The sequence below is a fragment of the Lates calcarifer genome, linkage group LG8 (assembly GCF_001640805.2).
Source record: "Lates calcarifer isolate ASB-BC8 linkage group LG8, TLL_Latcal_v3, whole genome shotgun sequence".
Taxonomy (NCBI): Eukaryota; Metazoa; Chordata; class Actinopteri; family Centropomidae; genus Lates; species Lates calcarifer.
The window spans coordinates 6,198,846-6,221,637 of record NC_066840.1 but is presented as its reverse complement, the minus strand read 5'-3'; the positions used below and the strand labels follow the sequence as shown (position 1 = coordinate 6,221,637).

General features: G+C 41.2%; 1 protein-coding gene across 4 annotated transcripts in view; it reads left to right on the top strand.

The window, feature by feature from the left end:
- tenm2a (teneurin transmembrane protein 2a) overlaps window positions 1–22,792 on the top strand; it is a 221,344-nt gene that overhangs the window by 57,829 nt on the left and 140,723 nt on the right. For all 4 annotated transcript variants that reach the window (XM_051072189.1, XM_051072187.1, XM_051072188.1 and 1 more), the window contains one exon: window positions 11,955–12,324. In XM_051072189.1, coding sequence (XP_050928146.1) covers window positions 12,099–12,324 — 226 coding nt within the window. In that variant the 5' untranslated portion in view covers window positions 11,955–12,098. The remainder of the gene's footprint in view (window positions 1–11,954; window positions 12,325–22,792) is intronic.

The window sequence follows — 22,792 nt, the reverse complement described above, 5'->3', positions numbered from 1 at the left end:
AACAGATAAAGTAACAGAGTCAAAATGTGCGCGTGTGAGAGTGCAACTGTAGCTGCAGTCGAGATCGGTACTGTACCAGAGATCAAGAGTAGAGAGACGTGCTCTGCAGGATACCAGCCTGTCGATTGCACCGCTCTCAGCTTCAAAGTTCTCAGCTTCAGGATTTCGTATAGAATCTAATGGCTTTGGAGTGTGAGTGCACACAGTAACACAAGTGGAAAAGCACCGTAATATAGGACCCTACATGACAATCCAAAAGGCACACACACTCACAGGTGTATACACACACACACACACACACCTGCCCGCACACAGTGTGTCAGATCTCCTACTGAAGTCCAACATATCCCTCACAAACCCATTAAAGGTGCTTCATACAACAGCCTCTCACAGAATACAGAAAGAGTGAAGTGAGAGCAGCACAGACTGAGAGAGAAACATAGAGAGAGTAGGAGAGCCCTGTATTTGTTAGGTGCTTAAAACACATTCTGGCAGGTGAAAGTGTTAAACCGAGGTTTATTTTTATATTATTCTAGATATTAAAACACACAGTAGTAATACATTTTTGCTTATTAAGTTGTTTGAAACTGTCCAAATTTACACATGGATGAATATTATGAAGAGTGTCGCTGAGCCATTTGTTGAGGATTACAGTATAAAAATGCTTTATCACTACTAAGCTTAGCTCCTCTAAAAATTAACTGCTGCCATAGCTACCTTAGTCAGCCAAAACATGTGAACAATATCTCATAAGAGGGTGTATATTATACTGAATATGAGCATGCTATGTGTTGGGAAACTCACACGAAAGACACTCATGTATTGACATCACTTTGGTAACTTTCTTGTGGTAATGAGTTACTTAACGTTACTTTTAAATGTATGTAATGTATGTTTCTTTATTAGATTTTTATTTTTTACTTTAAAGCGTAAGTCTTTTTCTTGTTGCCAACAAACCCCATGAATAGACCAAAACCAGCAATGAACAGATCCTACTAACAAGTGTGTGTGTTCAAAGCGTGATATATCTTATTCCTCTCCACTGTTCTCCAAAAACTATTAAAAACATATCAGAGAGACACACTGTTGCACTGGGTGACATTTTCCTTCATTAGTATTAGTTTGTTTTGAGTCCATCAAATACACGCCATATTGCTGCTGAAAATATTCACTCAAAACCCTGCAGCTGAAAATAGTCCCCAACAAATCCAGTTTTCTCCTGTTTGAGTAATGTTTGCTAAAGTCTACAGAGCCCATCTGTTTGGGTTTTTTTTTTTGAATGAAACTATACTGCATGTGTGTGACCTGTTTTTAAAGATGTACATCTTCAGGAGGAATGAATGGGCATGTGACTGAGAACTGGGGAAGGGACTAATACAGTGTTGGTTTTAGTCTTTGTATTGAATATCACTAGCCTTATCCTTTAGTTTTCCTTCTATGTATATAGATGGAGAATGGGGTGGAATGCTCCCACCACATAAATATATGAAAATGTCAGAGATGTCTGTCCAATTTTCTATATTCTCAAGAATGTTACTGACATGCACTGGAGCTCTCTTGTCTGTGTGATTTATGTTTCTTGCTTAAATGTTTTTGCCTCACTGTCCTATGAAGTTTTCATGGTGGATGATAGAAACCTCACCAACATGCCCACTTGCTCGCTGTGAATTCTCCTGACAATGACCAGCTGTATTCACAAATGGGCTCAATCAGACATTATGCAGACTTTGTACTAGGCAGCTGGCATGGTAAAGTCCATTGAATGTCCTGTCCAACTGGTTCAGATGTTTGCTTTCTCACATGCAGCTCCTCCATGTAATGCTTAGATAAGTTCAGGGTTGCAGTGCATATGTGAAAGCCTTAATAAACACATAAAGCACTGCATCCTTAAGACATCCCCTCACTACAGGTTGCTATGTTTTTAAAGACCTGTGTTTATCCTTTTATTAACCTTTAAGTGCTTAGGGCTTGCTATTTTTTTTAATTTTTTTATTTTAGTTGAAAGTACTAAACTACTAAACTAAATCCCATGCAGGGTTCATTGTTAAATGATGTTTAAAATTGGGCTCTGTGATTTGCAAAACACTGAAAATATAAATGGAGGACATGCTTCGGTATTCAGTCAGTTTATATATTGTAGATCTACTTACCAAAAAAAACCAGTCAACCTTCATTCTGCCTAATGCATCATCATGAACAATTCTACATTTCCCATCTCTGGAGATTGTAAGCCCACAGGCACAGGTGAGACATGAAGGGGAAAAAGCATCCTGCACTAGTTCTACTGAAGTTGAGGAATGAATCACTGTAGCTTGTTTCTGACCCACATGTATCTACCTGGGTTGAAGTAAGACACCAATATATGGCTGACAATCTGTTCTCCTCCGCCCTTCCCCCTATTTGACATTTCAGCCTGAGGAAATGACTCTTCTCTGGCATTTATTCTCTGCTCCAGGGGTTGCACAGCCTTATAACTGCTGTCATTTACACTTTTTAATGTGTGTGTTAGTGCTACACTTTTCTGTTTAGTTAAACAATAGCTGACTTTTCTCTAAAGAGACAGAATGGCAGTAAAAATGGCTACAGTGTCCCTTAGTATTTCACCTCTGCATAGAGTTATGGCATGCACACACACACACACACACACACACACACAGGCGATGCATGTTGTACAGTAAAAGCCAGCCAAAGCCCTCAGTGTGTCACCTCTGTCATAGTGTTAATTAGACAGTGTCACCGTCTGTCCCCAGTGACATTTATTGCACATTTGAATATTTTACCCAGACAGATGGTAAGAATGTCAAGGCGTGACACTGAGTTATTAAGCCCTAGCCCTCTCCCTCGGCGACAGAATGCAGGGCTTGTCAGCACTCGATTGTTTTAATAACTCACTGGCAGTACCGCAGCAAAGTTTGCCCTGACTCTGTGCTGCAGCTAGTTGCTAGGGCATAGGTGAAAGAGCCCACACACTCACGCACGCACATGGTAGCACACATACATACACACACACAGCAGCAGTATGGGTGCAATTCTGCTGAATGAGGATGAGCAGGAATTCCCTCGCTGAATAAAAGAACAGGTAGCACGGCTCTGTGACCCCTCTGCTGACATTATCCATCTGCAGACTGCCACGCTTTTCTATATCGCACATGACCTTCACCCACACTAACGCTCTTGTCAGATGCGCAGCCCGGCATGGATGTGCTCCATAACCTTAGAATATGATACCACAGTGTCACACTATGGTCAGATCTGCCTTAGTCAGTCTCACATACTGTACTGTCGGCATTCAGCCTTCTCATATTGTTGCAGACAAAATGAGGAGGCAATATACTCATAGTCCACTGTTCCTCATTTCAAATACAACACTATTGTGTATTCAGTGTATCCACATACTAGCTTTCCAACCATAGTGTCTGGAGTGGCTACTGAGAAGAAAAATGGCTTGAGCTATGCTGCAAATTTGTTGAGGTCATCAAACTGCATGAATTCGACAGCAATCCTAAAAATGCTGTAAGCTGTTTTCCTCCAGAGGTGAAAAAAATATATAATAATAATGTGGGGGAATCAAGAGGATTTCAGAAGATGTATTTGGCCTTGTTGGCATGCCGCATACTCGTAGCAGAAAGGGCAGGGAGATCTGCTTAAATTAAGTTCTGCTGGCAGCTGGATCCCTCTCAGCTGATGATCAAACAATAGCAGATTGTGTGGCAGAAGCGGTGGCAACGGTCCCTGCAGAAGATTTATACTAAGGTGCACTAGAGAGAGGTAAATATCTGTAAAGAGACTGTACTATGATATGTCTATAGATACCATCCAGGAGAAACAACTTGCACGTGCTGACAGAGATTATTCAGAAATGTTGGCATTATGTTAGCATGTCCTCATACTGGCACTGTTTTGCACTATATGTACTCTGTTTTAAGTTTTGTATTTAATAAAAAGGAAAGTATCTTAAAGCTTTGTCCATGAGGAGACAACAAAGTAAACCTAGAAAGTGTGTGAAAGTACCCAGAAAATGAACTGAACCCACTTGTCAATATTATTACATGCTACATTTGCTAAATGGACTCACAGTTACTTAAAGATTACAGTGTAAAATTAGCATTAACAACTGCGCGAATGCAATTTCAGCTCCGAAATTTTGGCTTTGTTCATTTGCCATATTGAGGAGAACGAGAATGAAATTGTGATTTAAATTGTGTGAAGAAGAGAGAATGAAAGGAAGTTTCTAGCATGCCTGTCACAGCTGTGGCATCTGTCCGACAGAGACTCAACTGAGCTGTAAATTTGAAGCATATTTTGGTGATGTTACAGAGTCTGTTGTGGATGTGAAGGCCCTTTAATGCAGATAAATACTGGGCAAATATTGATTTGTTGGTGCTTTATTTTCTGTGTATACTGTAACAAGCCTGGAGCCCCCAAAGTGGACTCCTGGCATCTGGTGCTAGTGTGTGAAAATTCTCCTCCCCTGCAAGTCTATAATATAAGCCAGGTTTGTTTAGTTATTCTGGTTATATCCTCCCCGCTGTCACCATGTCTCATTCCCACAGCTCATTCTCATCTTGTCCGTCATTTCTCCCATGAGTTTTTGAGCTATGTGTAATTACCCAGTTTGTTTGCACCTTGGCTCTAACTGCCTGTCTTCTCACAGCCAGCTTGTGTTCACAGGAAGTGTGTGTGTGTGTGTGTGTGTGTGTGTGTGTGCGTGTGTGTGTTTGTGTGTGCGCGAACGTTTGCAGGCGCCAATCAGTCTTTAGCAAACATGGGTGTGACAGGCAAGAGCCATGCAACAGCACTAGTGTGTTTCTCAGCACATGTGTGCGTCACCCCCGGAGCCCATGCACTCTGGCAGACACGGAGAGACAGAGAGAGGGACCTTGTCGTCTCTAATCCCTTTGTTTTGAGTCAGATTAGAGCTTTGCGAGGCATTTGCGAGGCCTGCAGAATGTGGATTTAAGGATTAGTCTAATAAACAGAGGCTCTGTGGCACTCTGCAGCCCAGTGTGGAGATTACATAGGCACCGAGAGCAAGGAAGAGAGAGGGTGGATTGTGTCCCCCCCAATTCATTTCCATCCCGACAAATGAGAGGATGAGAGGAGAAGAGACATAGAGGAGAAAATGGAAGGTGGATGAGGTCTCTTCACAGTTCCTGATCTGTGTGGCAACTTTCATCCATCTCATTCCCTGCAGGGACTGCAACTCTGAGTCACATATGCAGACCTTGGGATATGTAGCTCTCATCCCATACTCTTGTATGACCTCAACAATACTTCATAATTATTGCATTCACGCTGGTTGATCACAGGGGATGTTCCCTCATTCAGTATGATGATACTCAGAAAATAATGCACACAACAAGTACACAGTATTAACACAGAAACCTAAAAGGAAAACAACTTTTAGTCCACAAAAATCACATCCTCTGTATGTTGCTTGTCAGTATTTTCTAACACGTTAAACAATCCGATTCTGTTTCAGTACAATCATCTTGCAGAGATTTGAAGCCTGATAGAACTGGGTTCAGTTACAGAAAATATATCTTGTTTTATTTTTGTAAGTGACCTTATTGTTGTGTGGCAGCGAAGATGAAAAGCGGCCTCATTTGTAAAGTCTACCACTGACTTATGGTGGGCTTAACTTGCTAATGAGGAGCTCTAAAATCTGAAATATGAGAGTTTGCTGTACAACATGTATGCTGTATTCACAAGCAAATTATCAAACACTGACCCCCTAAAAACGAGCATGTGAATTTGATAGCTTCATGCATTTCAGCAGCAGTATTATTTTCGTACCCTTTGTTGTGATGTGCTGTGACTGTATGAAAGCTGATTGTTTAAAAAATGAATTTAGTGCATCAATAGCACACGTCAATGTCAATGACAAGAAAAAAATAAAAAAGGCAGCATATACAAGTGAGTAGATGCACTTAATAAGCAAGTGTTTTTTTTCCCATTTGGCTCAAAGAGGTGTTGGAGGTAATGGGGCGAGGTGTGTGGGAGAGAGAATGATGAAATGTTTCCTGTCCTGCACGCCCCTCAGCTGTTGGCTCACAGATCATCTTGGATCCAAAATGGACCACAGTTTCCAGTTGAACCAGAGCCATGCAAGCAGCCCAGCCATCCTTTTTTGCCCTGTGTGTATAAATGTGTGTGTGTGTGTGTGTGTGTGTAAGTATATATTTTTGTGTGTGTGTGTGTGTGTGTGTGTGTGTCTTTGCATCCGTCCATGCGCGCGTGCACTTTCAATGCCACCCGAGATCGAAGACATGATTAATGACTCTTCATGGTGAGGAGCCTCTCAGTCAGAGCCTGGTCCAAAGATCGTACATGGCTTGTGTGTGTGTGTGTGTGTGTGTTAGAGAGAAAAGAATAGAGGTCATGGTGCGGTCATAGATGTGGATACACACAGGAATATTTATGTATGCTAATACATGTGAATCCGACTTTGTATACACACACACAGGAAGTAATCAGGATGCCCAGCCCTGACACCAACGCTCCCTCTGGCCTTCTCACTAAACACACACACACATTTTTTCCTATAGCTTAATTTGTTATCCAGTGACACTGTACACATTTGTGGAAAAAGCTGCTATTTACTATACATTCCACTATACTATATAAGTGCACCTTCAGAAAAAAGGTCATTGTGAAAAGACCTAATTAAACATAAGGATTTACACTTACAGATATGATGTCAAGTATAAGCTGCTCTTAGGGGAAATCTGAACATGTAATTGGATGTTTTGTACTGTATGTATAATGTTTTAATCATAACCATTTTACGACTTCAAGTAGGACGCACTTCCTGAAATCAAGACGCACATAGGTTTTTTTTAGTGATGTGTAATTGAGTACAAGGCTCACACAAGGATTTGTTTTTCCTCTTTATTCTCATGCAACCTCTCTGTACTCGGCTCTCTCCCCCGTCTACTCTTTTGTTTCTCTCAGTCACTCTGTGTCTTCATCTCTTTGTCTTTGTGAACAAACTGTGTAAACAACTTAATTTGAGCAGCAGCACAAAAACAGCAGAAAATTGAAGCCAAATGCTTTATAGCCACAATTTTGTCTTTTGTGATAACAGGGCCTTGTGTTTTCAATAGGCCATCTTTTGCTATTCAAATTCCTTTCAAATTAAAAAAAAAGAGAGGGAGAGAAAGAAAAAGACACCAAATGAACAACTTCATCTCCTGTTGACAAAGAGTGCTGGAGGAGTGGATGATTTTTCTGATGGAAAGGCTCCATGCTGTGTTTTATCAGGCTTTTAGCTGCCAGTCTCGTTGGCTGATTGTTGCTTTTGGTTTGGTTACAATTGAATTAAATGAGCCAGGTAATGGCTGCTTTACAGACTCTTCTAATCCAACGATAAGATAAAATAAGATAAGATATGATGAGATAGGATAAGATGCTTTTTACATTATTAACAAGCTGAATATTTTTGTGTTTTTAACTGTTGATTGTTTATGATTTTATCACTATTTTCTGTTTGTGTATATGCCAATGGACTAATCAATTATCTGAGAAAACAGTGCATAAAGGAGTCAATAATAGTTGTTAAAAGCAGCACTAAAAGTACAGCACACAAAGCTAGGCATATTGAAATATACAAGAAAAAACTGTAACGTGTGAAGTTGTATAGAGTATAACGTTAAGTCAGTAAATGTCAGGATAGTTTGTCGCTCACACAGAGAGCGAACACACCCTGTCCAAGCCTCCTCCTGTAGCTGGCTTCAGTAGGAGTCATCTGGACAGGAAGCCTCCCATAGTGTGATGGCCCTAAACAGCATCTATGCTACCACTCACCCACCGCCTCCGTGCTTATTTGTTTGATAAATGAGAGCAATGGCTGGATGGAATCTTTGCCGCTAATTGTCTTTGGGTACCCAGCCAATGTACATGTAACCATTACAAATGCAGTGAAATAATATGCAGAGCCGAACCGGGTCGATTTTGATCAACGCATTCCCAGAGCCGGCTGTCTCTGCAGCACTTTCCTCAGGCAGACTTGAGGCATGATGCAACAAAACACAAAATACCTGAGGCAGTTTCAAACCATAAATGCACCAGTGCACCTACTGTTCAAACACTGCTGGCCCACTGCTTGCTTTTTAACATAGTGGCTTGCTGGCTTCACAATATAGATTTTTACCTGTTTTCACATGTTTTTTAATAGGGGAACTGACTGAATTAGTTACCTCAGCAAGAATTTGACAAGCATTTAGAAGAAAAAAGTGGCTTTGTTTATAGTTGTAAGCGGTATAAACTTTATTGTGACAGAATGTGTCAGATGTATTTTTCATGTGTAAAAAACACTCTTGAAGCATGTGATTACAGATAAGATTTAGGGGGGCAAAAGAATCGCTTAAAATATCTGCATCTGTCTGCCTTCTTTTCTTTGGCATTGGCATTCTTTTCCTTCAGAAGTTGACCACGCTGAATCCAGAAACCATCTTGTTTGATGCTCGCTAATCCATTGATGTCATTAGCTTTCTATTAACTGGGTGTGATTTCTAGTTACGGAGGATTTACATTGTGTCATTCTCCATATTTTTCCTCCCAAGTTCTTATTCACAGAGAAAAGGCCATTATCTGTACCAAACTTCACCTCTGTAATTTCGAAAATGAATTCTCCACCCTCCCTGTCGTCTTCCAATTACATTTCTCATTCTGCCTGGATTTCATGGTCACTTCACGGTCACACACATGTCTCTTTTCTCCTTTGTCTAACCACCGGCAGGAAACACTCACTCACTCGCAGGCTCTTGCTGGTCTCTGCACAGTTTTGCATTGACGTGTCACTATTTCAGTCTAGGACGCATGTATCTGTGCGCCTGGCTGGTCAGACGCCTTGAAATCGTGGTATGCGATCAGTGAGAATGACAATAAGTCATTATACTTCTGATAAATGAGATAATCTGCCTCAGTGCGATGATTACAGGAGGTTGGGCCCCTGTCCCTGCAGTAATTAACAAGAAAAAGTTTGGTGTGTGTGTATGAAGGTGTGTGCTTCAGCGACCTTGTGGAAAACACCTGCATGGGTGGAATGTGATTGATATGCATTCCAGATCTCGTGATTGACCCCCTCTGCTTTCTCCATCTATCTCTCATTCTGCGTCCTTTCACCTCCTCCTACTCAACTAACATTACACTTGCAAACTCCTCCTGTCCTTCTAGAGTGACTGCTACACACACCTGTTACTTGAGGGATTTTGCATTCACTGTAAACCTCCACCACTGACTTGCAAAGTCTGACACCAGTTTTCAAGGAATACTTTTAACATTTTGGGAAATATGCTTGTTTGAGTTGGGAGGCAATCAGCCTACCACAGCATAATAACTGACTGTAAGCAGGAGTTCTTTGGTTACAAAGTAACATTCTGTAATTATTTTTTGGAAAAAAAAACTGTTCATGCTCATTCTTATGTGATACACATTTCTTTCATCTGTTCTTTTCATATTCTAAGGTAAATGAGCATTTACTACAGCACATGCTGTTAGAAGTTGGTATTAATTAGTATTTGTGACCTTAACAATTAGTCTGTTTGCTTTAGTTTTAGTTAGCTTTGTTTGTTAGCTTTGATCAAGCACAGCAGTGCAAGTACTTAAGCATAACTTGGTTTCTGTGATATCACCAAAGCTCTTGTCTAATGTAATTTTTCTATCTAATTTGCTGCTGACTGAAACTTCTCTCCTCAAGGGAAGTGGTGTTTGTTGACTGTTGCTAAAAACAGAAACATCAAATAAGCAACTACATTAGGTGGCACCCACATGGCATATTGTTGAGTGAGGTTATATTACAAGGTCAGCTTCTTTGTGTTGTTACAGATGTCAGAGTGATTGATTGAATGAGGTTTTCTTACTTCTGGAATAAACTATGGCTATCTATAGCTAAACAGTCAGGCATTATGACTTCCCAGATTTCTTTGTTACATAGAAGCTGCCAGGCAGCCAGCACTACAGGTGGATATGCTGCACAGTAGTGCTGGGCAAAGGGATGAAGTGTTGTTCATCAAGAAAACAGCACTTACCTTACCCTATTCCTCCCTTATTCCTGTATTCTTCATTTTAGTGTGTAGGGATTTAAGAAACTTGATTGTGAACTTTATAGTTTCCAGTAGGCTAGTGCTCCAAATCCTTAAGCTAAGCTAGGCTAATTAGTCCAGCTGCATACTTAGCATACAGACATGATAGTGGTTTAAATCTTCCCATCTAACTCTTGTAATGAAGTAGCACATTGTGTAAGTGAAGAAGCACATTTCCCAGAATTTTGAACCATTACTTCATTATTATAATAACCCTAAGCTCTATCATACGAACTCTGCAGACATACACACCTCCAGCTACACACACTCACACAGCCTTGTTTGCCCATTGTTTGCATAATGCCAGTCAGAATGTCCCCATATTTCCCAAGCCAGTCTCCCTCTCTATTTCCTCACCCTCCATTCAAGGTACAAACACATTAAGGTTGAACTCCTAATAGCCTATGTGATGGATGCTGGAGCATAATGAGCTCTTTATGAGACTTAATACCTACTGTTAATCAATGGACATAGCAGGGCACTTTTCAATACTACTTTCTAAGCATTTTAAAATGAGCCCTCATTGAATAGATTGACTCACATTCTGTATCCTTCGCTCTCTATTTTTCTCCCTTCTCATTCTTCCTTGCCCCAGCATGCAATTAGTTACATCACATATTCTGAATCAAATGATGCCCTCTCTTAAGAAATGCCCCTTCCCATCCTGATATTGATAAATGCGGTCTAGACTGAAAGATATTTTGATATTTTTGATGAAAATGTGGTGGACCAGACTTTCCTTGGCCTCAAGCGGCAGAAACATGGATGACCTATTTATTACCATAAATATCCCATACAGGCAGCTGCTAGAAGCGTTCCTGTCAATTACTGCTGGTTGTTGTATTGTTGTACTTTGATCTTTAGCTGCTAATGTAATGCGTTGCTCAAGGCCGCTGCACTAGTATCATGCCATATTAGCATCATAATCATGTATCATCTGCATCCACAAGTATAACATTTGAATAGATTAATGGTGGGCTGGTGGTGATGCAATAGAAGTGGACAGATCAGGCATGAACACAGAGGAGGTGGATGTCTTGATGTGCATGTTTGGTTGCGCTACAAGTTGTATTACAAGCTGTGTCAAGTTCAGGTAACACTGTTATCTCAGCACAGGTGCCTCCATACTGTATATGTGCATTTCTGTGTGTTTGTGATGTTGTGTGTGTGAGTGTATCTGCGTCTGGGTGTGTTTGATTATCCCTTACAGCCTCTAAGGGAGCGGGATTCATTCTCACTCTGATAATGAGGGAGAGACTAGCAATGCCCTCAAGTCATTTCTCCTCTTCTTCCATCCTTCCTGTTGCATTTGGCTGCTTTTCTTCCTTTCTCACCCTTTACCTCTTCCCAATCTAGATTTTCTGTGTCTCCTTTCCCATCATTCTGTCTGTCTTTTCTCTCAGCTTTCCACCCACTTTTCTTCCTGTATTCTCTGCCCCCTCCTGCCGTCATTGTTTTCCTTTTGTGTGTCTGTATTCATCGCGCGCCGATGACATCAGTTTAGGATGACTGGACCATATTTGAGTCACTCTCTGTTTTTATGTCATAGATTTAAATGCTGGCTGACCATTTTTCATCAGCCCAGTCGATGCGTTGACTGTCTCTGTGGACCACAGCAGTGGCAGCTCTGTTTCTCCCCACAATAGCCTTACTTATCCTGCATCAATACTCTGATGTGTTGCATATTTGCCTGCTTGCTCAAATGTCCATTCTCCTCGCTCCTTCTTACCTAACTTTCCCTGTAGAGTCTCTGGGGAGTGCAAAGCAAGAGTGAGTCACAGCAGTGCATCCATTAATTTTATACCAACCTTTCGCTGTCGTTTCCACTCTCTCCATCTCTCTCCCTCTCGCTCTATCTCTGTTTTCCAGGTGACTGAAGTGGAGATTGACATTACGGAGGCCCGCTAGGAGCCCCCTCCATCTCCCCCCGCCACCACCTCCTCCTCCTCCTCTTCCTCTTCCACCTCCTCCGCTTCCATCTCTCCTCCCTGCATCCCTCCCCTCCCCACCAGCATGGATCTGAAGGATCGTAGGCACCGTTCCCTGACCAGAGGCCGCTGCTCCAAAGACTCCCAGTACAACAACACCTCCCTGGACGCAGATGAGTGTCGTGTGCCGACCCAGAAGTCCTACAGCTCCAGCGAGACGCTCAAGGCCTTCGACCATGAACAGAGGCTACATTACGGCGGCTGTGTGACTGACCTGGTTCACCACGAGGCGGATGAATACTCCAGACAAGGTGGGTCTGTGGAGCAATACTGTATAGCCCCTTTCAAACACTTTATCACCCAGTAGTTTTGGGCTTGAGCCAAACTGTGCTGGACGGAAGACACTACATGGAAAAGCAAGTAATTGTTTTATAAACGTAATGGAATAGTTCAACATTTTGGAAAACTTGCTCACTCACTTTCTTGCAGAGAGTTAGATTTGAATATTGTTACCACTCTCATGTCTGTATGACAGTGTAGCTACAGCCAGTTAGATTAGCTTAGCACAAAGATAGGAAGCAGGGCGAATCAGCTATGCTTGTTCTGTTTAAAGGTTAAAAAAATTCCTATGAACACATCTAATGATCATTTAAACTACTGGTGGTTTTACAGGGAGGTTTTTAACCTTAAAGACGTGAAAAGTAAGATCATCTAATTCTTAGCAAGGAAGCAAATGAGCATTTCCCAAAATGTCAAACTATTATGCTATTGGTCAATTTACACATCCTAACCCTAACATGTGGGATAGTATCATCAAGTATAGAAGAGATATTTTCTGAGTTTCTTAAAAGGGGAGTTTATGAGTTGTTGTATGGCTCTTGAAAATATTTGATACTTTCTACATGTGATAGATGATGAAGGCTGCCAATTGCAGCTAAAAAGCAAAACTAAAAACTCAAGAATGTAGCATTTTCCTGTCAGAATTTTACCAATTATTCCAGCTCTCAGCGCAGCTCCAGTTGGAAAGTCATTTTCCTGCCCAGCACATATGGTTGAGCCTAACTTAGCCAAATATTTTTACAGCCCTCACAGTCCTGTTTTATGTTTCCAGTATTATTTAAACACTTAATATCACACATTCAACAGTCACATTGTTGCACGTGTAAAGGTATTTCAGCTTTATATACAACTTTTAGCCACTGTGTGTTTTCTTGCTGGGCCTCTGTGGCAAGCTGTTAATGTAATCAGATGGTGTAAATGCTGCAGCAGAGGACCAAAGCAGACCTTTAGCACTGGCAAGCCTGTCATAATGAACTTCTGTATCCCCTGGTGAGCAAGTTAGCCGATAGGCCGATAGGTCATCTCTAAAGGGGTGGGCCTCTTCTCATAGGCATGTCTTTAAACTGTGCCTGTCTGTGTGTGTGTGTGTGTGTGTGTGTGTGTGTGTGTCTATGTCTGTGTGTGTGCACATGTGTATATTGCGGAGGGACATGAAACAGGCAGTATTGATCCCTGGCTGGTGAAAGAAGTCAGACTCAATGGGATTGATCTGTGCTAAGCTCTGTTTTCTCTGCATGGACACAGACAGCAGAGGAAGAGAGCTCAGTGCAATACAGCACAACAATACTGAAGATAGCAGCACTAAAGCCCCCCACACCCCACCCCCACCTCTTGCTGACTTACCCAGCCTCCCACCCTCATAAATAAATATATATGTTTGAGAGTCCTCCATAATATTTTCCAAATGGAACATCTTCATTATAGCTGGAAAAGCTAGACCTACACTCAAGGTTTCATGTCTGACTGTTCGTGGTTTCAAGGAATAACAGAAATGGATCAATCTGACAGTAGCGTAAAGAAGAAAATGTGTTAGGAAAAAGAAAGACTACAGTGGAAGAGCATACTTTGTACTACGGAGGCAAAGGTAATGATAGAAAATAGAGGATTGATTGGCGGGATGGATGAAAGACTGGAAGTCAGTGGTGTGAGCTGTTCGGACACACTCCACTGCTGCACTGAGCTGACCTCACACCAGGCGATAGCTGGTCGATACCACAGTCCTCTCAGCCTATCAGCTCTCTCGAAAAACCCGGAGCCACAGATGCATCGTGGGAAGTGTGGCCACAGGAGACCAACAGTGTTGCAGCACCATATGGACTGTGACACCACAGGAGGAGTAGTGCTGGAAGGAGGGAGATAGAAAGAGTTGGAGTGAGAAAGACGGAGCGAGAAGAAGCAGCAAATACATTTTTCTTCATCTTTCAACCAGATATTTTTGTAACTAGTACAATGAAAGAGTGAAGGATTGTAACAATGTGTTCTTTTGAACAGCTTGTAGTTTAGAGGCAAGATGGTACTAGTAGCCAGAAACTTTAGTTTCTTTACCAGTAACTACTAAAATGGAACACAAGTGAGACTGAATCCAGATAATGTCCTTGTTGTTTTACTGAATATTAAACAATGGTTTGAAGAAGAGGTTTGATATCTGAACTGACCTGCACTATTAGTAATTCATGCGCTGATGGGGCCACGCTAGGAAATATGATTAACTGTGATTAAATTATAATGGTGTTGTTCTTTTGGTTAGGCCATCATAACGTTGCTTCTTCTTGCTGAGAAGTTTTGAGGTCATCCGTAGCTATTCTCAGACTATAATTTTGCTTAAATGGTTATGTGCAGCACAACCAATTTACAGTTCTGTGGTGTGCTAATGCATATTGACTTGCCCTTACAGCTGTCATTACATTCATGTGTGAGACAAAAAGGTGTGAGTAATGCACAGGTGGGACTAGAACACCTAGTGAGCATGTGCACTTAAGCATGCACATTACAATCACACAAACACTTACTGAGTTTTATATTTTTTTAGTAGCTTATTGACTCACCTGTAGTAGTTTGAGAAAAGTTCTTAACACACTGATATTTCTTTTGAAGATTTACACAGTGTTGTTGCTCACAGTTCCTTTATCCTCCACACGCACTAATGCACATATTCACAAGTTAATGTTTTTAGGCTGTTTTTGTAATCTGGTAAAACCATTTGCTCTGAGTTACGTAGTGCAAATTGTGTCCGCAAAAATTCAACTTAAAAAGGAACATCATCTTCCTTTGGAGTCCTTCTGGGGTGCTGTATATTTGTGTTCAGCGACTCTGTTCCTCCCAAGCAAGAAATATTTTCTGTGGACTTACCTCCCAGCCCATTAGAAAACTGTTTGCTGCTTTAAAAGGAGGTGAGAGGAGCTGATGTTATTGACCTCCATTTAGGTCCGCCCTAAGTCTGCATGCTGCTAATATATTCCTCCTACATCTAACATATTCGTCCTGCTCCAACTATTTTGAATTTGTCGGCCAGCTTTGCGCTGTCATTTGCACTGGCATCCAGTTTCAGAAAAATGGAATAATGTCTCTATTGTGTGCTGTATTTTCTAAATAATGACCGGTATAGTATTATGCTGACTGTACATTTGCTTGAAAAACAGACTACAGATACTACACCTCAAATTTATATACAGTTTGGATTTGAAGTTCTCAGATGTCACCTAGATGTCAAAAAATGGTGGTGTGCCTACTGACCAGTTAGAGTTTAGTAGGTGGTATTAAGAATTGCGACATCATCTTTTCACGTAGTTTACAAGCTATCTGGTTATATTCATTACAGGTAGCAACAAGAAAGTGTAGATTAAGGACACAGCTACATACAGGCATACATACACAGGCTACATAAGGCAATTCAGTCTGATTATCTGGCCACAACTGCAAAAGAAAGAAAAAAATATAATGTATAGTGTTGAAATCCCTGTTTCAAAGAATGTAACTATACCAGGCTGAAGATGTTAACTGCACTTGAAAACTTAGTAAATCTTTTTTCTTTTTTCAGTGTTTGAACATTAGCTATCCCAAATGGCTCCTTGCAGACTTTGACAAAGCGGGTTCTGTTGTTTTTTTTTTTTTTTCCAACAGACCCCCTGCTTTCATTGGATCACAACTCCACCGTTTCCCCATTACACACTTATTATCTAGTCTGCTTGGATAAACTCAGCCAAATAACACATTCTCTCCTCACCATAACGTGCAGCAGCCTGGAAAGCTCATTACAAGTGTTCACTATTTAACACCACAAAGCAACATATTTGAAAACATCACTGATCCCAACAAGGTAGAAGTCTCATTGACATATAACCAAAACTATTAGAGACACATTTGTCTGCTTTATTTTACACTTAAAATTGGACTGGCTAGTGTCACTTTTCCTGTCATATTTTTTCAGTGGGTTAATTTGGGCTAAAGTGGATGCTAAACTGCTAAACAGATAATCCCAATATGGCAATAAAAATGTCAAATGTGCTCTAATATGCCTCTCTGAGCACTGAGCAGAAGCACACCATCTCCTACTCTATTACAGCTGTATATCTTAGTTTGTCTGCTCCTCGTCATCCTTCAGTCCCTCTGAGCTTTTAACCCATACCAGACACCTCCTGGTCTCTCTCCTAGTCCATCTCTGCAGCTCTTATTCAGCACATCCCAGGGGTGCATTGTCCCTGCAGGTCCACCTCTAGATAGCAGGCATTATCACGGCCACTGCAGTTTCTAGGAGCTTTGGCCTTTCCTTTAGGAGGGATCTAAATGAGCCCCTCTACATTCTCCTCCGCTACTTTGCCCCCAGGGCTGGAAACCACACAGAGAATCCACCACCCACCTGCCTGCCTCACTGTCTGGACAACACTCAGCATCATCTACTGTCCCTATTCATTCTGTCTCTGTGTGTCTCTCTGTCATGGTCTAGCTTTCAATCTCTCACTTTTTTCTCACTGTCTTTTATATCCTCTTTTGCTCTTCTGTCACACCTTTCAGGACGGCTTTCTCTTTCTCATTTTTTATTTTTTGCCATCTCTCACACCCTTGCTGTTCCTGTATTGTTGCTTTAGTGGTCATATCACACATTTGTTATGTTGAGGCCCTCTCTACGGCTTTGAGAACGAGCATACTGGGTGTCTTTGTGTTAGATTTCACACAGGCTTTGCCTGCTATCCGAGCTCTATAGGCTTGACCTGTCATCCTCACAGATGCGCTGAAATGTGCACGTATGTGCTGATATAATCAGAATGAGCGCATTCAAACCTCTAAGAGCCGTCAGTATATACACTGTATAATGGTCATGTTTATCTCATTTTGCATTCCCTCTCCTCCATCGACTTTGATGTGACAAGTGACTACAGTAGCCAAGGATTGCTTTGCCCAAAAACTCTGCCAAACTCTGCCATTCGCATCCTGGCATGATTGCCTCCACTGCATGTATTCAAGACCAAATGGCAAGGAAAATGCACTGCTGGGTGGCTGGGAGGAGGCTTTATACTAGAGATGCATCCTCTGCTTCCTCTGTTATCTCCATTCTTTGGGGAGAGAGGACTTCCAAGTATCTGTGAGAACAGCAGCAGCAGAGGCAGACTCTCATAATGTGCCCTCTTCAGCGAGATTCAGGGACTAACCCTAACCCTCTAGAGAGAGCAGCCTCCAATGTGACAGTGTTTACAGAATCTGGGATGAGAGGAACCTGCATGACAAGGATGTAAATGTGATTTATCAAGTCCTTGGCCATGTCAAATCACTACTTAGCAAGAGGGAAGTGTTTACAGTGCAAACTACCTTTGCAGGCTTTCTTCCATTAAAGGAACAGTGTACTGATTTAGCTTTGCATTTGTATCACATTGTCAAACTCGGAATTGGCAGTTAAAAAAGGATCACATTCGTAGCACAACTAATCCCCAAGACTGGTGGTATAATCAGCGGAATTCCCCTTTAAAACAAACGTGTTGGGTACACAGGTAGTACAGGAATAACATTCTTACCCACCACTGTGGAGACCCTGATTCCTGGTAGTGGCGCCTCTGGCCCTCGCAGCTCTTGCTGTGAGGGCCTCTGGCTACAAGTACAACTGGCTGTGTTCACTGGTGGGAAGCCAGTGAGGGTTCTTGTCCTTGTCACTTCACTAGCGACTCCTTCAGCTTGGCTGGGACTTTTGCACAGTGGTGGGTTGAATTAGGGGGAGAGCATGTATCTACCACACGTTACACCTCCTGGTGAAGCGTATCGTTTGCAGCAGTCATGTGTCACAGCACACCCTATAGCCTGACAGGGACATGGACTGCACTGCAGAGGGAATTGGTCATTGAAAATTGGGAGTAAATAACTGTTAAACCAACAAAAAGAAAATACAGAATGTGTGCACACGTGTCTGTGTGTGTGTGTGTGTGTGTGTGTGTGTGTGTGTGTGTCCATGCATTCCAATGGGTCACAGTCAACCTGGACTACTGATGATCAAAGAGAGAACAAAGCAGCTGCATGCTATTAAAAATAAATGGGAGTGAGATTAAATACAATCCCTCCCCTCTTCCTCCGATCCCTCTTTATCTTTGTCTTCTCCCTGGCATTCTGTGCCTCTGCCAGCTGCTGACACTCAAAAGCATCCCGTAGCTGCAGCCACAGAGCAGTGGAGTCGCTGAAGAATATCCTGGGGCCAACTCCACTCCAGTCCTCCAGTCCTCAACGCGCTCCCTCTCATCCAACCCCCATGTTCATTCTTTTATAGACAGGAAACTGCTCATGAAGGGTTTGTGTGTGTGGCCCCTACACACGCAAGGAGATCTTTAAAAGGGGGGCCTAACTCAAAGTAACATCTGGTTGAGCATTTGGCACTCACAGACACACACTCATGCCACTGTACATGTCAAAAGGGCCCAGTTTACAGACGCACATCAGCCCTTTTCCCTGTATACGGATATGTTTGTATAAACTGAGCGAGAGTGATTAATAGTTGTTTTGGGACTAAGCAGAATGACTGGCACTAAGTACAGGCCTATCAGAGCCTGATGTTCCCTTGGGATTCACCCTATAACATTATCCACACAAGTCAGAGTACACCTCAGCTTAGTTTGTCAAATCCTGTCTGCATTCTGAAAGTGAAAATGCTAGCTATTAGCACTGATCCTGGCACAGGTGCATGCGTACACACACAAACACAGGGTAACAAATGAGACAAATAATAGGAAGAGGCCAGGGAAACGCATGCTGAAGGTGCCAGTTACTTAGCACTGACACTACCACTTATTCACACATGCTCAAACACACAAATATTTGGTAACATACAAGACAAATTGAAATTAATTTTAATTAATTAATTAATCAATAAAACATCTATTAATTGACAGAGTCCAGGCAAATGCATGCTGACATCTGCAGTTTTCTTAGAATAAAAATCATTTATCAGACAATGTTGTGTGGGTTTTGTGAGAGTTGAGTTAATCTATGTTTACTATGTAATGACCCTCTTTGACTCTGCTTTGGCAGCTTTTGATAAACGAGGCAGATTATAAATGTCACTGTTATCAAGTGTTTTTTTTTTCTTTCTCAGCCGAATCACTTGCTTCCTAGGCTGTAATTAAACACGTTCCCCAGCCACAGAATTTAAATGTGCGTGTATGTATGTGTGCGGATGTATGCCACATTCCTATACACATCTGTCCTTGCCTTAGTGACAAAAATGATATCAGTGTAAATGTTTTGCTTTCCAACTGATGTGTAAATAAACTTACACTACAGCATCTTACCATGCAGATGAAGATACATTATGAATGATGCTGTAGATTCAGGGAAAAGCATTTCAGAAATGGTAGACATGAGAAGATGGAATTACATGCAGTACCTTGCACCATTTGTGACTTCAGCAGTCCGAAACGAATCTGTATTTCAGTCACATATTGTTCTGTATGCAAGCACAAGGCCACATTTTCAAAGGTATTTTCAAGATCTCACAAATGTTTTTTTGTCTACCTGGATTGACAAAAATGTTTGCCCATGGCAAAACCAAGGTTTAAGTCTTACATTTGCACAGACTGCACTTTTCTTCCTGGCTGTGCTGGTTATGGCAAGGTGGGCAGTGGCTGCAGCAGCAACCCTGCTAGATCACCCTTAAGGTTTGCGTAGGAAATGCTTTGTGACCAAACCATGGAATAACAGAGCACTGAGGTTTTAAATGAGGATATCTTACTGTATATCATGACCACCTATCACTACCAAAAAGACTTGCGTTTATACATTTTCTTAATTAATCAAAACTTGCTTGAAGAAAAATGTGCTGTTGTCATGGTTACCTGTAGTTTAATTAACCTTACAACCTGCCAGCATCCCATGGAATTTCTTTGTCTATGTTTTAAACTACATTTTAAATGTAGCATAGTGTGACATTAAAACAAGTGGCTATGATTTTTATAACAAAAGCGTATCAAATATAAAAATAAAAAACATTTTTTATGTATGAACTATTACAGTATTCCTTAATACTGCAGTAGGTCCACATATAGCTGTATAATGCACAGTCCCTACTGATCTTGCCTCACTTTACACCATATGGTCATTTTATTCAACTGGTAGCAGCACAGCATCAGCATTTAGTCACAAGTGGGGTTTATATGTTCTCTCGCTGTCAGCAGTGAACATGTATAGCCCCATTTCACCTCCTTGTCCATATCTCCAGGCAAATTATGAGTCTCATCAGTCACATTAACTTTTCAGCATTCCTGAAAAGCCTTTAAGTTCAGTATTGATTTCTTCGGAGATGTAAGTGGAGCATCCAGTGTTATAACTAACAGTGAATCATGTAGTCTGGTCTAGTCAACTTTGGCCTCTATCCATGGATGAGAGGTGTTTCACTGCTTAGTGCTACACCGCTCAGTGACAAGACCTCCTCCAGAGTGCATGGTGTTGTGTCATGTCCTGTCATGTCCTGTCCAACCCAGACTGCTGTCCTCTGGGCAGGAGTAGAACTAGCCCAGGGATGGATGACATTTGTCACACCTATTTTGGTCTCCTCATTAGGAGGTGCAAGGGCCCCTGTGGCTCAGGCGGGAGCCAAAAGAACGGATGTCATCTGGGAGGTGTGGGAAGTGTTTGACCATGACACTCCTATTTGGGCATATCTGTTAGGTCGTTACTGTGCTGCTAATGGTGGTGTTAATGACGTGCCACATGCTATGGGAAATGTACGTGTGTATGCACGTGTGTATGTATGTGTGAAATTGATTTTTCATAACCAACACCAAGCCCTGCAAGGTTGACTGTCAGTGTGCCCTGTCATCCTGTCACGACATGTCAATCACACAGGAAAGGTAATGTTGTAACATATCTCAGCTACTGCCACTCAATCACTATGAACAGGTAGCCAATAAAAGCTTTAAAAAAAAGGTGTAATAGCAGGTGGCAATCTTGCAGTTTAATGAAACAATAATATTTACACACACATTTCAAAATGAGATTTTTTAGTTTCATTCTTTCAAATGGCAAAATTAAAATAGATTTTTTCATTTCAGACATCATCAAACTAACGTAGCTCAGATTTTGGATGTGCCTGTCAAGATGAATGCCACTGTTTGAAGTAAGAATATGTGTGCAAACACTTTGTTTACTTACTAGAGCAAAATGCACGTTTAGTTTCCAGATGTCACAATAAGGCATTTTAATCTTGACAGTATCATCTGGCACAAACCACTTTGTTTTTAATCCTGGCAAATAAGAGTCAAAGAATAATCTTCTTTTTGAGGGCTGAGGCATTTGATCTGATGGTCATGAGGGTGATAACAAAGATAGGATATTAGCAAAGAGAAAAGAAAGACTTCTACATTAAAACCCCCAAACCCTTTAATACTCTCAACAAGGGGTCTTGCCATCTTCTTTTTGGTATTGTTATTTTCTGAGTAGATAAAAGATCCAATCAGTTTTTGTGAATTACAAATATTGTATAATATGAAGGATACTGATTAAAAAAATAAATAAATAAATAAAAATAAAAATATTAAAGTACATTCAATGACAGCCTTTTTTTAAATGTACATTGCCAGAGTTTTTAAAATACTTCCCTTTTACAATATCTGCACATGGCAACTGCATTGCGGATAAGTTACATATTATGGTTATATAATATTGTTACACATGTTAGCTTAGATAACTAAACACAATTTGAAGTTGCATTAATGATTTTTTTTTTTTTGCTATGTGAGGAACAAGCTAAGAACGCAAAGTGCAATAACACGTTCAGCAGATGCAGAGCTATGTTAGCATCCATGTGGAGCTGTGTTCAGAAACACAAACAGTACTGCTACATGTAATGAGACACAAGACTAAATCAAAACAGTTAATGAGTAAAACAAAACATAAGCTGAAAGAAACAAAAAACACTTATAGAGCTGAGAAACTGTGATAATTCTCTGTGGGTTTGTTGCTACAAGCTGCCCTTTTCACATTGCAAAGAGTCTGTTGTTAATATAAAATGAATAATTAGTGCAGCTTTAAGGTCTGGGACCTTATATTAATTGAGACTTGACATGATCTCCAGGCTTCTACATCGTGAACAGCAGAATCATCCAATATGAACACAGAGATGCAGGGATGGTATTTCCATGTACAACTGAAGAGTTTGGGGAAAAAAATTATATCACACCAAAAATTGTGATCTCATTATCAACATCTGTAGAGATTTTTTTCATTAGCATCCTCACTTCTGATGTGTGTACGTATGCACCGGTGAAACATTCACTTCATTTTATACACTACTTCCCCTCATCACCATGGAAACCCTGCTTTGTGAAGATGTTTGTTAGTATTCTCCACTGCTGCCCTGTGTGTGTGTGTGTGTGTGTGTGTGTGTGTGTTTGTGTGCGTGTGTCTCTGCGTGTGCTAGAGAGAATAGTCTGTGCGATTATAGTAGCTGCACAACAATCCCACAAACTC